We start from the raw sequence: 15796 nt of genomic DNA, 5'->3' as shown, positions 1-15796 counted from the left end.
GAAAAGTAGGTCAAGGTCACCAGCCTTCAAACCCATGCAAAGTACGCCTCCAAGGCATGTACCCACCAAATATGAAGTTTCTGCGAGCAGTAGGTGCCGAGGTACATTGCAGCAAACAAATTTCAGGTGAAGGATTTGACACTTGTGACCACTGGTGACCTTGAAAAGTAGGTGCCGAACTACGTTGCGGCAAATGAATTGCAGCCGGACAGACGGAAGGACAGGCGGACAACCCGGATGCTGTATGCCCCGCCTCACGGCGCAAGCACCGCACAGGGCATAAAAAAACCTAAGTAATCAACAGATTTTAGCTAACACTGGCTGGGGGCTGTTAATTACAAACAGTGTGCAGAACAATGATGCTGTGTTTTTCCACAATAAAAGTTTTTGCAGTGACGCTGGTTCTGCTTTTATGCTACAATGCTTTTATTTTGAAACACATTTTGAAGCATGAGTTATTTGAGATGTTTAAATTTGCTACCTGCAGCTGCACAGAGACAAGTGTGTTCACAATTTTTGTTTGAGATGAAATCAGCATTTTGGTAAAAGAAAACGCACTTACGTAAGTAAGGGTATGCAGCACCAGTTACTTGGTTTATAAAACCCATGTATGATGTGTGTGTGAGTCACATTTGGGTTGACTATTTTGTCAGCTGGTTCAGTTTGCGCTCTCACTGCTCAGTTTTTGCTCAGGCACGAACATGCCATCAAAATGATGCATTAAAATCTGCGATAATACAGACAGTAGAGAAAACGGCGCAATATTGGAACAGGGTTTGATGTCCAACCCTTTTGCTGGGATAAGTTCAACACTTTCAGATTCACTAATGGCCAAGTCCATGAAGTCATTGAAAGCCTGGATCTTTGTCTTGTCAGCTTCTCAAGTGCTATAATCACTAGAGGTGTGGAGAAAAAAAATCAATTCACGCCAGAATTCCAATTTTTATCCTTAACAATTCAAAACTTTCAATAATCATTTTTAAAATAGCTCCATTTCACTTGTTTCTCCTCACTGCTCTCACTCTGGAGTCTGGTTCACACGACAGGATTATCTTTAGGTTTCCAAAACCTGAGAGACCACACACTTGAAGATAAAAAATCATGGATCTAACAGGTTTGGTCGTACAGTGTGTGGTGTTCAGCCACACGGTAAGGACACCACCACCACACACGAACAGATTTCACACATGAACATTCACAGCTCAGACAGGAAATGTCGCAAAATCTCTCGAGATTAAACGTGACTTCAGAGTAAACAAACGGAGGTACTTTGTGTACTATTTAAAACAGAGGGAAAAAAACGATACAAAAAGAAAAGGTGTTCTTTAAAGCAGTGGAGACAGCGCGACAACCAGACTTTCTTGTAAGTCACAACAGCTGTTTTGATTTTATTTTCCACTCCGTGCATCCGTCACCTCGCTTTCTGATTGGCTGCACATCACATTCAGCAGGCTGCGTGCTCATTTGTGGTTGGGGGACACCACACACGCTGCGATATTGTTGAATATCCCTGATTTGCGATCGGAGCGCTCCTGACGTCCTTCCGAGCAGATCAGAGCGCTCTTAACACACCACACACGGGACGAATATCTGATAAGATTATCTTTAGTGTCATCACGATTGTCGGGACATCTTTAAGATTGTCGGAAGGGGAAGATCAGGTCCGATATCGGCCTAATTATCTTGCCGTGTGAACCAGGCTTTACACACAAGAGTTCAAGGTGTGTTAGTCAATTAGCTCGGCTCGTCATTAGCATGGAGAAGCAGCAAATGCAAGAAGTTCAACCCGCTCTGCCAATGTTAAAAACAAGCATTTGGGCAGACTTTGAACCACATTACACCCATTTTGGCATCTCTTCACTGGCTTCCTGTCCCTGTGAGATCAGAATTTAAGGTTCTGCTATTAACCTGAAAAAATAATATAGCACCTTCAACTGCACCACAGACTAAAACAGTTAAATGTGGTCTATTAAACATTAGGTCTCTCTCTTCTAAGTCCCTGTTAGTAAATGATATAATAATTGATCAACATATTGATTTATTCTGCCTTACAGAAACCTGGTTACAGCAGGATGAATATGTTAGTTTAAATGAGTCAACACCCCCGAGTCACACTAACTGCCAGAATGCTCGTAGCACGGGCCGAGGCGGAGGATTAGCAGCAATCTTCCATTCCAGCTTATTAATTAATCAAAAACCCAGACAGAGCTTTAATTCATTTGAAAGCTTGACTCTTAGTCTTGTCCATCCAAATTGGAAGTCCCAAAAAACAGTTTTATTTGTTGTTATCTATCGTCCACCTGGTCGTTACTGTGAGTTTCTCTGTGAATTTTCAGACCTTTTGTCTGACTTAGTGCTTAGCTCAGATAAGATAATTATAGTGGACGATTTTAACATCCACACAGATGCTGAGAATGACAGCCTCAACACTGCATTTAATCTATTATTAGACTCAATTGGCTTTGCTCAAAATGTAAATGAGTCCACCCACCACTTTAATCATATCTTAGATCTTGTTCTGACTTATGGTATGGAAATTGAAGACTTAACAGTATTCCCTGAAAACTCCCTTCTGTCTGATCATTTCTTAATAACATTTACATTTACTCTGATGGACTACCCAGCAGTGGGGAATAAGTTTCATTACACTAGAAGTCTTTCAGAAAGCGCTGTAACTAGGTTTAAGGATATGATTCCTTCTTTATATTCTCTAATGCCATATACCAACACAGTGCAGAGTAGCTACGTAAACTCTGTGAGTGAGATAGAGTATCTCGTCAATAGTTTTACATCCTCATTGAAGACAACTTTGGATGCTGTAGCTCCTCTGAAAAAGAGAGCCTTAAATCAGAAGTGCCTGACTCCGTGGTATAACTCACAAACTCGCAGCTTAAAGCAGATAACCCGTAAGTTGGAGAGGAAATGGCGTCTCACTAATTTAGAAGATCTTCACTTAGCCTGGAAAAAGAGTCTAATGCTCTATAAAAAGAGCCCGCCGTAAAGCTAGGACATCTTACTACTCATCACTAATTGAAGAAAATAAGAACAACCCCAGGTTTCTTTTCAGCACTGTAGCCAGGCTGACAAAGAGTCAGAGCTCTATTGAGCCGAGTATTCCTTTAACTTTACTAGTAATGACTTCATGACTTTCTTTGCTAATAAAATTTTAACTATTAGAGAAAAAATTACTCATAACCATCCCAAAGACATATCGTTCTCTTTGGCTGCTTTCAGTGATGCCGGTATTTGGTTAGACTCTTTCTCTCCGAACAGATAGAAGAGGCGGAAGTGAGAGTCCTCCGTCGGGTATCTGGACTAAAGGTGCCATGACACTTGCACGACTTTGATCCGCACACTTGTACGCACTCTGCCGTGCCAGAGAGTAAGCTCGCTGCAAACCGTAGTAAACTGTGCATGGCTTCATGCAAGTGCGCAAAGAAAATTTAGAAATGTTCAAAATCTCCGTCATGTATTAATTACATGAACTTCACGTGACCATTATGCAAACAATTAAAAAACACTGTGTGTGAGTGCGAGTGATTGCGTCAGTGCACTGCATCACAGTGCGGCTCATCTGAACGATCATAATGAGATGTTAAATCTATCATAAACATACATTTACAACTGCTCTATCTATGACTGGATGTTATGGAGTCTGGTCTGCTTGAGGTTTCTTCCTCAGGGGGAGTTTTTCCTTACCACTGTTACTCTGGGGGTTGGTAAGATTAGATCTTACTTGTGTGATGCACCTTGTGGCAACTCTGTTGTGATTTGGTGCTATATAAATTAACTTAAATTGAAAATTGAAATTATGGAGTTATGCAGTAAAAACAGCAAGAATGGTAACAAATGTCAGCTTTAGTTTGTACAGGGGTCTGAAGTTAAAGTTGCTCCAAATATTATAAAATGTGACGTAAATAATTGCTTGAGTTAATAGGGTTTTAAAAAATAATAGTTTGCACCATGTGTCATGCTTAGTTATCACATTATGGGGTAGCATATGTCACATGCCTTCGAATCCAATGGACGTCAACATTGTTTGACCTTTACCTTGCAGACCAAGCATAGTTAACACAGTCAAAATTATTCCATTTATTAATCCTATTAGTTCAACCAATAATTTGCACCACTTTTACCAAAATTGGAGCAAATTTAACTTCTGACCCCTCCCCTGTACAAACTGAAATTGACCATTGTCACCATTCTTAATGTTTATACCCCATAGCTCCATAACATAACATTCAATCGTAGATACTCCAAACTATAGCCCCAAGGCGCTTTATATTGTAAGGCAAGGCCATACAATAATTATGTAAAACCCCAACGGTCAAAACGACCCCCTGTGAGCAAGCACTTGGCTACAGTGGGAAGGAAAAACTCCCTTTTAACAGGAAGAAACCTCCAGCAGAACCAGGCTCAGGGAGGGGCAGTCTTCTGCTGGGACTGCTTGGGGCTGAGGGAGAGAACCAGGAAAAAGACATGCTGTGGAGGGGAGCAGAGATCGATCACTAATGATTAAATGCAGAGTGGTGCATCTGTCCCATGATGCACTGAGTGTTTCTTTCTCTTTTTGCTCTGTATGCACCACTCTGCATTTAATCATTAGTGATTGATCTCTGCTCCCCCCCACAGCATGTCTTTTTCCTGGTTCTCTCCCTCAGCCCCAACCAGTCCCAGCAGAAGACTGCCCCTCCCTGAGCCTGGTTCTGCTGGAGGTTTCTTCCTGTTAAAAGGGAGTTTTTCCTTCCCACTGTTGCCAAGTGCTTGCTCACAGGGGGTCGTTTTGACCGTTGGGGTTTTTACGTAATTATTGTATGGCCTTGCCTTACAATATAGAGCGCCTTGGGGCAACTGTTTGTTGTGATTTGGAGCTATATAAATAAAATTGATTTGATTTGATTTGAACCCATAAAATTGTTCACGGACTGGCACCTCCCTACTTAGCTGACCTAATTAAACCCTATGTGCCAGCCAGGGTTCTGCGTTCTCAGGGTGCAGGACTACTTTGTGTCCCTCAGTGAATAAAAAGTCTGTGAGTCACAGAGCTTTCTCTTATCGTGCCCCTGTTCTGTGGAATGATCTCCCTGCATCAATAAAACAGTCAGATTCTGTAGAGACTTTCAAGTCTAGACTTATTATTTTCCCTTTCGTATGGCTAGCATACTGGCATAGTATGGTACTATGCTTTTTACCCTTTTAAAATCATTTTACTAGTAAGGACAGCGGGTCGCAGCCTCAACGGTCTTCTAGTGAAGCTTTGGGCTAGTGGCCAGCGATCACCTTAGTATTTCTTCTGTTTTTCTTGTTGCTTAATGCTGACAAATTATACTTTATTTGTTGTCTTTCTGCCTCCTGATTCTGTTTTCTCTCTGTTTGAGGTGAAGCTCCATCCAGAGATGGGAGTGGTGTCTTCTTCTGCAAGCCTCCCATCCTGTGCACCAGCATGGACTCCCAAAATTTCTTGTATATTTGTATTGTCAATTGTCTTGGTAGCATGGCCCAAGCAGAGGGTCACCCCTTTGAGTCTTGTCTGCTTGAGGTTTCTTCCTCAAATCAGAGGTAGTTTTTCCTTACCACTGTCACCTGTGTGCTTGCTCTAGGGCAGGGGTGGCCAAGTTCGGTCCTCGAGAGCCACATTCCTGACACTCTTAGTTATCTCCCTGCTCCAACACACCTGAATCCAATGAAAGACTCGTTAGCAGACTTTTAATGAGCCTTTCATTGGATTCAGATGTGTTGGAGCAGGGAGACAACTAAGCGTGTCAGAAAGGTGGCTCTCGAGGACCGAATTTGGCCACCCCTGTTCTAGGGGTTGGTAAGATTAGACCCTACTTGTGTGAAGCGCCCTGAGGCAGCTTTGTTGTGATTTGGTGAAATATAAATGAAAGAAATGGAAATAAATTAAATTCTAACAGTGTCCCAGATAATAAGGAGCTTGATTATGACCAACTCTATATGCAAGCTGTACAAAATGAAGGTCAAGCATTTTGGAAACACAACAAATGCTGGAGCGCATTTAGCACGTCGTCACCCCGAGTTGAAAGAAGTGGAACAGCTGCGGCGACTAACACTAGCAGCCACTCAGCGCACGCTGCATCACTTTAACAAACTTACAGACAATTCTAAACGTGCAAAAAAATTACTAAATTCATCACCTGTCTCACTTCAAAAGACATGCGGCCCTATATCGTGGAAAACAAAAGCTTCAGCTTCATGATGCAGACAGTTGAGCCAAGGTAATGTCATACCGTCACTTTTCTTGCCGCCCACTTGACTACATCCTGAAATTAGCAGCTATATTTACTGAACTGATTTAGAATCGAAAAATTATTTTTGATCATTTTAAATTGTGTCGTGACCCCATGAATTGGAATGGAATTGAATCATGACATACCGACAGAGTCACACCCCTAATAATCCATTTATGCCACAAAGATCAGAGCAACATCCCCGAAGTTAATGTCAGTAAACTTTTCCTCACCATCCAAAAACACTGAAGCCGCTGATTTGCACAAGCCTACCAACCCATTACTTCAGCTCTATTTTGGTGGTGTAAAGAGACAGAATTACAAAAACTGACACTGTCCAAATACTTATGGACACAACGGTATGTCACAGATGTCCATATCTGAACTCCAGTACTTTGTGAACTAAAGGTGTGCTAACATGTGCCTCCCATACTGTATATATGGTGTGTTGCACGAGTCTTGCAACACATGACCTTTGTACCTGCAGCCAAAGAGGGAAGAGCAGGGTGGTGACACCAGTTACTGTGCTAACAACTCACAACTAGAAGGCTCTCAAACAGTGTATATCTCCATCAAGATTACATATTTTTTACAGCTTCTCCTGGATCCTGGATCCAAAATACAGTCCAGATCAAATTCCAAAATAAAATCCCTAATTACTTGGACATTATCCACACACTCACCAAATTTAATTAACATTTTGCGTTAATGTTACCTATGTGCCAGACATTCTTCTGCATCTCAGTTCCAAAATAGATTCCAGATCACCTCCTAAATTTAATCACTTATTTTCCAGAACATGATCTGTTTACTAAATGTCACTGAAATCTGTTGAATACTCATTCATTCATCTTCAACTGCTTTCTCCAATTAAGGGTCACAGGGGGCTGCAGCCTATCCCAGCAGTCATAGGGCGTGAAACGGGGTCCACCCTGGACAAGACGCCAGTCTGTCGCAGGGCCACATGCAGACAAACAAACACATTCACACCTACGGACAATTTAAAGTTTCCAATCCACCTGACCTGCATGTCTTTGGATGTGGGAGGAAGCCAGAGCACCCGGAGGGAACCCACACAAACACGGGGAGAACATGCAAACTCCACACAGAAAGGCCAATGGTGGGAATTGAGCCATGACCTTCTTCCTGTGGGGCAACAGTGCTTACCACTAAGTCACTGTGCTGCCCTCCGTTCAGTACTTTTTGAGTTAACCTATTTACAGACAAACATCGAACCAGACAAACACTGGGGAAAACATTAGCTACCACCTTGACGGCGTTAATACGTTTTCTGTTGAGATCAAATTAAAAATATAACAGAATGCTAAAATACCCTCTGTCATAAAAAAAGGAAACAGAATGCGACCTTTTGACCTCTGTACATTTCAGAGTGGCCTTTACTTGTGGCCAGCCTAAGGCACACCCATGCAATAATCATGCTGTGTTAAGCACCGAAGCCAAAACGAAACAAGAAATCTGGACTAATATTGACTTTCTGAGGCATTGTTTAACCGTCGTCCAGCTTCATTTCTGCAGCTGGCGCTTTGTCAGAATTTTCAAACTGTTGAAAAATGTGAACGAATCCCGGCGGCAACTTCAATTCATCCATATTCTGTTTTTCTTTCTGTCTTGATGGTTCCTCATTGTTTATGTAGTTCCCGTACTGTCAGCATTTCGTTTGATTGTCGTCCAACTTCATAAAACCTCCAGCCTCTCTCTCTCTCTCTCTCTTGCTCTCTCTCCCTCTAGCCTCTCAACATCTCTGGCTGTGGCTTGCGTGTGCACACACAGCCAGAGAACAATGCAGCTGCAGGTGGCAGTGGACAGCACAGACTCGCTGCAGAAATGACCACACACTGGCACTTCGTTTTGATTTTGTTTAAAGCGCCAAGGTTGCCGTTCGCTTCATTTTTCTTTTTTAGTTTCACTTTTGTTTCGGTCTTTGCTCTGCACTCACAGGCTTTTTGGTGATGGGAGAAGTCTAGGCTGATTTGTCCACTTTTTTTCGACAATTAGCGACTTTGTGGCTTTTTTTTCCTTTGTTCAGCTAACACCGTGTGCCGTGTGACCGGGCCCTTACATGGAATTTTCAATTTTCATGTTCATGAACTAATGCCTAAAGTTATTTCCTTAAATTTATAAATGTATTAATATTTCTTATATATTGACATGAGGCCAAATTTGACCTTCACCTCTACAGATATTGACCATTTCTCATTCTTAAATAAAATCAAATGACTTCTTTCTGTCCATAGGTCCAGTGTATCTGACAAGTTTGATAAAAATCAGATTACAGTCTTAGGAGGTCTTGTGAACAAAAATACTAGCGATATAAAGACCAGGGGTGGGGGTTGGGGTGGGCAATAATTAAACAAATAATCAGTTTATTTTCTTTTTTTTATTTTCTGCTGTTCAAATTTATATATGTAGTAACACCACAACAATTCATTTTTGAGGTCAGTCATCCGGGAATTTAACCTCTAGGGGCGGGTTTTGTCAGTGAAAACATTGACAAACTCAACACAAATACATGTAATTTGGTCACTTTTCAAAGGGGTCAGACTCATCAATAAAGTCAATTCAATGTGCAACGGTTCATTTCAGGTCAGCTTGGTTTATAAATCTCAGGCAATGAGAGCTGTCAGCTGGCTGATAGAAGCAAGCTAGAGACAAAAGCAAACCAGCTGATTTCAATTCAAATTCAAGTATGAATTCTCACCTTCAGATTGGCCACTTTGTCAAAGTGATGTGGCACCGACCTCAAGAATATAAGCACCTGGCTTGTGTTCTTCACACATAACTACTAAATAAAATAAATAAATATATTATTAGAGGTTATGTTTTCGGTCGAGTTTGTTTGTTTGTTTGTCTGTCTGTTTGTCAGCAGGATAACTCAAAAGATTTTGAACAGATTTTGATGAAATTTTGTGGAGTGGTTGGAAATGACAAGAGGAACAAGTGATTAAATTTTAGTGGTGATCCGGATCACGATCCGGATCCAGGAATTTTTAAAGGATTCTTCACCATTGCAGGATAGGGGGAATTTTGACATTCTAGTTTCTAACTCCACAAAAACAAGGCAGAAAGGCTTGAAAAAAATTAGGGTGTAACATAGTCAAATGTTCTATCAAACAACAAAGTTTGGTGATGATCGGATCCGGATTCTGGATCTGGTGATCCAGAATATGCAAAAATATAGGGAAATAGAAAATGTGTCAGTGTGAGGTGACAAATGAAGCTAGAGATGCACAACTAACACCAAATTGTAGCTGAATCTGTACTGACTCAGTAAAGTGTCATCAGATTTGATGTAGCTTCAAATGTTATGGAGCTAGATCCAGAAGAAAACCGCCATTACCGAAAAATTGTTTTTATACAATAACTTTTGAACTAATAAAGACATAAAAGTGATTCCAAGTTCTAGTGGTATGTTTTCATGGTCAAGGATGTCAAATATAAAGGAAAGAAAAGTGTATGTATCATAGTTTTGGTTGTAACACTGAACTGTTGAATAGATCACTGTGCCAAGGAGGGAATCTCTTTAGGGTCAGTGACCCTATGGCCTTGTGTAGCACATGCAACACTTAAAAAATAGTTCTATTTCAGAATTTACTGTTATTTATTTAGAGAAGTGTTTCATAAATGTTAAAAAATTCACATATTTTCAGTTTAGTTGAATAATAAATTGAATTTTGTCTCATTTGTTTTTGTCTATAACCACATGCAATATCAATATCAGTGTTCAGATGACAGTAGCCTCTGGGAAAGGTGCAAGTTGCAACAAACTGTGATGCCAAGCGCTAAGGATACATGCTATCCAGTCACAGCAGATGAAACTTTTTTACTACTGAGCAAACATCATTGTTAGACTTTTTTAGGTTCAATGATTCCACGGCATGTAGATGTTATGGCGTCAGTGACCCCATGGCCTTGGTGGAGGTTTGCACTCTCTGAGTGCTTCTAGTTTGAAATTAAACTAGTGGATAAAGCATTGGGCTTGAGACCAGAGGATCCTCGGTTCAAATCCCAGCCTGACCAGAAAATCACTAAGGGCCCTTGGGCAAGGTCCTTAATCCCCTAGTTGCTCCCAGTGTGTATAGACCCATTTACTGTTTACAAACACTGGCGGCTGCGCGCGCATCCTGGCAACGGAAGCATGGTGGCTAGTGGAGGCTTGTCAAGCTGCGCCGGTGCTTTATCAGTGAAAGATCGTGAAGCTTACTTTAAAAAGCTCACTTTAGCAAATAGCAAGCAGCTCCCAGATCCCTACACAGTTACTGAATAGGACCATGACATTTGTAAGTGGCCTGATATTTACCTGTATTTGGTTGAGAAACCTAGTGTGTACACAAGAGGTAAGCTGTGAGCATACAAATCTCTTGATGTGTATGACTACGTAATTTGTGGACATGTACAGGAAGTGACATACCACGACATCGATGAAGAGTTCTGTGTCTTAAACCACACTTACCTGATATAAAATGGGCACTGCAAACGCGCGCATTCTTTATGGTGTTCTCAGTCCAAACCTTCCCGCTTGATGGCTTGAAGCCACAGCCGCCTGCGGTGGCTGTGGAACGGCCGAGAACACCTCGGTATGTGAAAAAACTTCAGTCCCTCCTGCATGTTTCGGTTCATACAACCACAGACACAACAGTCTGACATTTTAATGGTGAATATTCGGTGTTATTTTTGCGTTCTCCTTCCTTGTCTAAGTTTGACAATGCCGCGTAAACAATCCGAGACGATACTTCCGATGCCTCAATGCACGCGCAGCTTCTTGATGATGTAGGCTGTAAATGGGTCTATAAAGCACCTTGTATGGCAGCACCCTGACATCGGGGTAAATGTGAGGCATTATTGTAAAGTGCTTTGAGCATCTGATACAGATGGAAAAGCACTATATAAATGCAGTCCACTGTTTGCAGAACTATTTTAGAATTTTGGCAACATTGTTGAATCTGTTGAAACTGCTTCAAAATACATGCAGGTCATAAACATGTAATACACCCTTATTTAAAAGGGAGGGAAACCCTGATTTTACACAATATGGCCCTTTTACAGAAATAACATACTTTAAGTGTTTTTAGATGATGATGGTGGGGGGTGGGCTGGATGCTTTACAGTCAGGGCCCTCAGCAAGCTCGGTGCGGCTCTGGTACCACCAGTACGTTCAGCAGGACCAGTACCAGACCCTGCGGTACCTAACAGGCTTAAGTAGATAAAGTCCTCTTTTCGGTGTACTCACTCTGCCTGTGTAGAGTTCGTCCAGCCCGCAGTCGATCCATTTCTCCACATCCAGTCTGCGCTGCAGCTCCCTCCGGTTGTACTTGACGGTGACTCGAGCCTGTCGCCGCTGGAGGTTCTGTCCGGGTTCCCGCCCGCCGCCGGCCTGACCCGGTGACTGCTTACAAACCTTATTCACCCGCCTCCCCGCCCGGTTAGCCGCCATCGGGACGCGCACACAGAGTGAGCCCAATGCTCGAAGAAGGATTAAAAAAAAAAATAAAAAATAAAATAAAAAATAAAAATTGAGGGATAAAAAAAAAAATCAAAACAGTGCTTCTCTATGAAGGGGGGTGGGGGGGGGTATTACTGATAATCTGTAGTAACTGCAGCAAGAGATGCCGATCAAAAAACAATTTAAAAACAAATCTTGCAGTTTTGTCTGTTCGCAATATTCAGTAGTTCGCTTACTAATTATTATTTTTAAACAAAAGCAATTGTTTGTAAATAAAATTCTGTTTTCGCTGGTGATTTCAAATAGTGGTTAAAAATAAATCCGAAAGCAAGTGTAAAAGTCTGCAGTAAAAGAAGAGTGTGAGGGTCGGCGCACGTGCACATGTAGACACAGAGAGAGAGAGAGAGAGAGAGAGAGAGAGAGAGAGAGAGAGAGAGAGAGAGAGAGAGAGAGAGACCACGCGGGCCGTGCTGCATTCAGGTGCTGTGGGAAATATTTTAAACAGTGGTCTCCAAACTATTCCAGAAAGGGCCGAGAGGGTGCAGGTTTTCTTTGCAGCCACTGACTTCAGCAGGTGATTTCACTGATGAACTCATCCCACCTGTTCAAACGGATGTTAATCAGTGAAATCACCTGCTGAAGTCAGTGGCTGCAAAGAAAACCTGCACCCTCTCGGCTCTTTCTGGAATAGTTTGGAGACCACTGATGTTAAACATTACTTAAAAATCAGGACAAGTCAGCTTTCTCACACACTCACTCACTCATCTTCAGCCACTTACTCCAGCCTATCCCAGTAGTCACAGGGCGTGAGGCGGGGTACATCCTGGACCGGACGTGTCACAGGGTCACATAAGACACACATACACACCCTGATCCCTGCAAAAACGACTCAATTTCCTAACCACGACAATTTTGCATTCAAACCTTCTCTATATCCAAAGTGGACAATTCATTTTTTTAATTGAAAAAATGATTCAACTCACCATGTGTGGTTTTGCATATCCATAGCACAAAACAGAATCAAAGAATTAGATCAAAGTATCAGAATCAAAGTATTAGAATTACCATGCATCTAGATCTGTGCATTGCCTCACCGCTGTCGCCTAAATTTTCTCATGTCAGAGGTCTGATGCTTTTTTTTTTTAGCCCCAGCAGAGCCAAAGTCAGCAGAAAACCGCATTGCAACATTGCATGTACTTTCTGAGATATGGTAATTAATGAATTTTTAGATTATATAATTTAACCTTCTCCTTTGACCTATGATCTTAGCATCACCTGTTGCGAGAGGATGGTCAACTGACTTTATCCACCAAATCTGACTGAAATTGCTCTTTGCATTTTGAAGATACTGGTACACACACACAAACACACACAGACAAGTAAATGGTTCAGGAATCATTTAGCAAGTCAAAGCTGAAGACTTTTCTTTATTGCAGTAACCAAATCAAAAGCCACCCACTGTGAGCACTTGTGGTTGTTATGATGGTTTAATGTCACACATAAGAAAATTCAAAAACATATTTTTGCATACTCACGCCCTCTGACTACTGGGATAAGCTCCAGCCCATCAATTTCTATTTACTCAGTAGATGGAGGCCCGGGGTGGCTGTTGCCAGAGCGCCGCCATCTTGGTTAGTGTCTAACAACCAGACATAAATAGAAATCAGTGGGAAAGATCAATGTTTTCAAGAGAGTTTCACCATAAATCTGCATTTTTCATGCTATAACTGTGCTGTTACATTCATTCAAACTCAGTCCAACATTTGTACAGCCAATATTTGTCCAAACAAATACAGAAGAGGATCAGACTCCTTATATAATAGACTTGAATGAATTTGTTCATCCCAGTCCAGATAGAAAATAATACCATCAGTTTGTCAAACACATTATGTCTGCCACAACACAAGATACTACTCTGATCCTTAATTTCATTATGAAGTGAAGTTAAAGATGGGATGAAAATAAGAGCTTCACGGCGCTCGCATCATATTAACAATATTAATATGAAAGCCTTCTCTTAACCCACCTGTGGCACCTCTTTTACTGAGCCCTTCTCCACACAAATATCAAATAAAATAAAACAGCCACACCAGCCAGGGTGAAAGTAAGATTATTTAATAATTTCTCGACAGGTTGAAAGAAATCTGAAAAACATTACATTGGAATATGTTGTATATCACAGAGAAATTCTCATTCGTGTATATTCTTATATTAGCAGAATATACAATGTCAAAGCAACTGTCATGTGCGCCACCAAATTGAGGAAAAGCATTTTCATTCTATGAATTTGTTCTTACAGAATATCTCAGGATGGAAAACCTCATGTGAAGAAAAACCAAGGCTCATTAAAAAGGGATAAACTGAGTCTTATGAAAGTGAGATTTAAGTGAATCGCTAAACTCAACTCAACTCAACTTTTTTTTTATATAGTGCCAAATCACAACAAACAGTTGCCCCAAGGCGCTTTATATTGTAAGGCAAGGCCATACAATAATTATGAAAAACCCCAACGGTCAAAACGACCCCCTGTGAGCAAGCACTTGGCAACAGTGGGAAGGAAAAACTCCCTCTTAACAGGAAGAAACCTCCAGCAGAACCAGGCTCAGGGAGGGGCAGTCTTCTGCTGAGACTGGTTGGGGCTGAGGGAAAGAACCAGGAAAAAGACATGCTGTGGAGGGGGGCAGAGATCGATCACTAATGATTAAATGCGGAGTGATGCATACAGAGCAAAAAGAGAAAGAAACAGTGCATCATGGGAACCCCCCCACAGTCTACGTCTAAAGCAGCATAACCAAGGGATAGTCCAGGGTCACCCGATCCAGCCCTAACTATAAGCCTTAGCGAAAAGGAAAGTTTTAAGCCTAATCTTAAAAGTAGAGAGGGTATCTGTCTCCCTGATCTGAATTGGGAGCTGGTTCCACAGGAGAGGAGCCTGAAAGCTGAAGGCTCTGCCTCCCATTCTACTCTTACAAACCCTAGGAACTACAAGTAAGCCTGCAGTCTGAGAGCGAAGCGCTCTATTAGGGTGATATGGTACTACGAGGTCCCTAAGATAAGATGGGACCTGATTATTCAAAACCTTATAAGTAAGAAGAAGAATTTTAAATTCTATTCTAGAATTAACAGGAAGCCAATGAAGAGAGGCCAACACGGGTGAGATATGCTCTCTCCTGCTAGTCCCCGTCAGTACTCTAGCTGCAGCATTTTGAATTAACTGAAGGCTTTTTAGGGAACTTTTAGGACAACCTGATAATAAAGAATTACAATAGTCCAGCCTAGAGGAAATAAATGCATGAATTAGTTTTTCAGCATCACTCTGAGACAAGACCTTTCTGATTTTAGAGATATTGCGTAAATGCAAAAAGGCAGTCCTACATATTTGTTTAATATGCGCTTTGAATGACATATCCTGATCAAAAATGACTCCAAGATTTCTCACAGTATTACTAGAGGTCAGGGAAATGCCATCCAGAGTAAAGATCTGGTTAGACACCATGCTTCTAAGATTTGTGGGGCCAAGTACAATAACTTCAGTTTTATCTGAGTTTAAAAGCAGGAAATTAGAGGTCATCCATGTCTTTATGTCTGTAAGACAATCCTGCAGTTTAGCTAATTGGTGTGTGTCCTCTGGCTTCATGGATAGATAAAGCTGGGTATCATCTGCGTAACAATGAAAATTTAAGCAATACCGTCTAATAATACTGCCTAAGGGAAGCATGTATAAAGTGAATAAAATTGGTCCTAGCACAGAACCTTGTGGAACTCCATAATTAACTTTAGTCTGTGAAGAAGATTCCCCATTTACATGAACAAACTGTAATCTATTAGACAAATATGATTCAAACCACCGCAGCGCAGTGCCTTTAATACCTATGACATGCTCTAATCTCTGTAATAAAATTTTATGGTCAACAGTATCAAAAGCAGCACTGAGGTCCAACAGAACAAGCACAGAGATAAGTCCACTGTCCGAAGCCATAAGAAGATCATTTGTAACCTTCACTAATGCTGTTTCTGTACTATGATGAATTCTAAAACCTGACTGAACCTCTTCAAATAGACCATTCCTCTGCAGGTGATCAGTTAG

General features: G+C 41.4%; 1 protein-coding gene across 2 annotated transcripts in view; it reads right to left on the bottom strand.

Moving 5' to 3' along the window:
• The window catches only part of ppp1r14ab (protein phosphatase 1, regulatory (inhibitor) subunit 14Ab), a 123489-nt gene extending 111736 nt beyond the window's left edge, over positions 1 to 11753 (bottom strand). For both annotated transcript variants that reach the window (XM_034168236.1, XM_034168235.1), the window contains exon 1: positions 11497 to 11753. In XM_034168236.1, coding sequence (XP_034024127.1) covers positions 11497 to 11700 — 204 coding nt within the window. In that variant the 5' untranslated portion in view covers positions 11701 to 11753. The remainder of the gene's footprint in view (positions 1 to 11496) is intronic.
• Positions 11754 to 15796: the final 4043 nt, after the last annotated feature.

Source organism: Thalassophryne amazonica, chromosome 4 (assembly GCF_902500255.1).
Source record: "Thalassophryne amazonica chromosome 4, fThaAma1.1, whole genome shotgun sequence".
NCBI classification, from domain to species: Eukaryota; Metazoa; Chordata; class Actinopteri; order Batrachoidiformes; family Batrachoididae; genus Thalassophryne; species Thalassophryne amazonica.
This window is presented reverse-complemented; position numbering and strand designations above follow the sequence as displayed.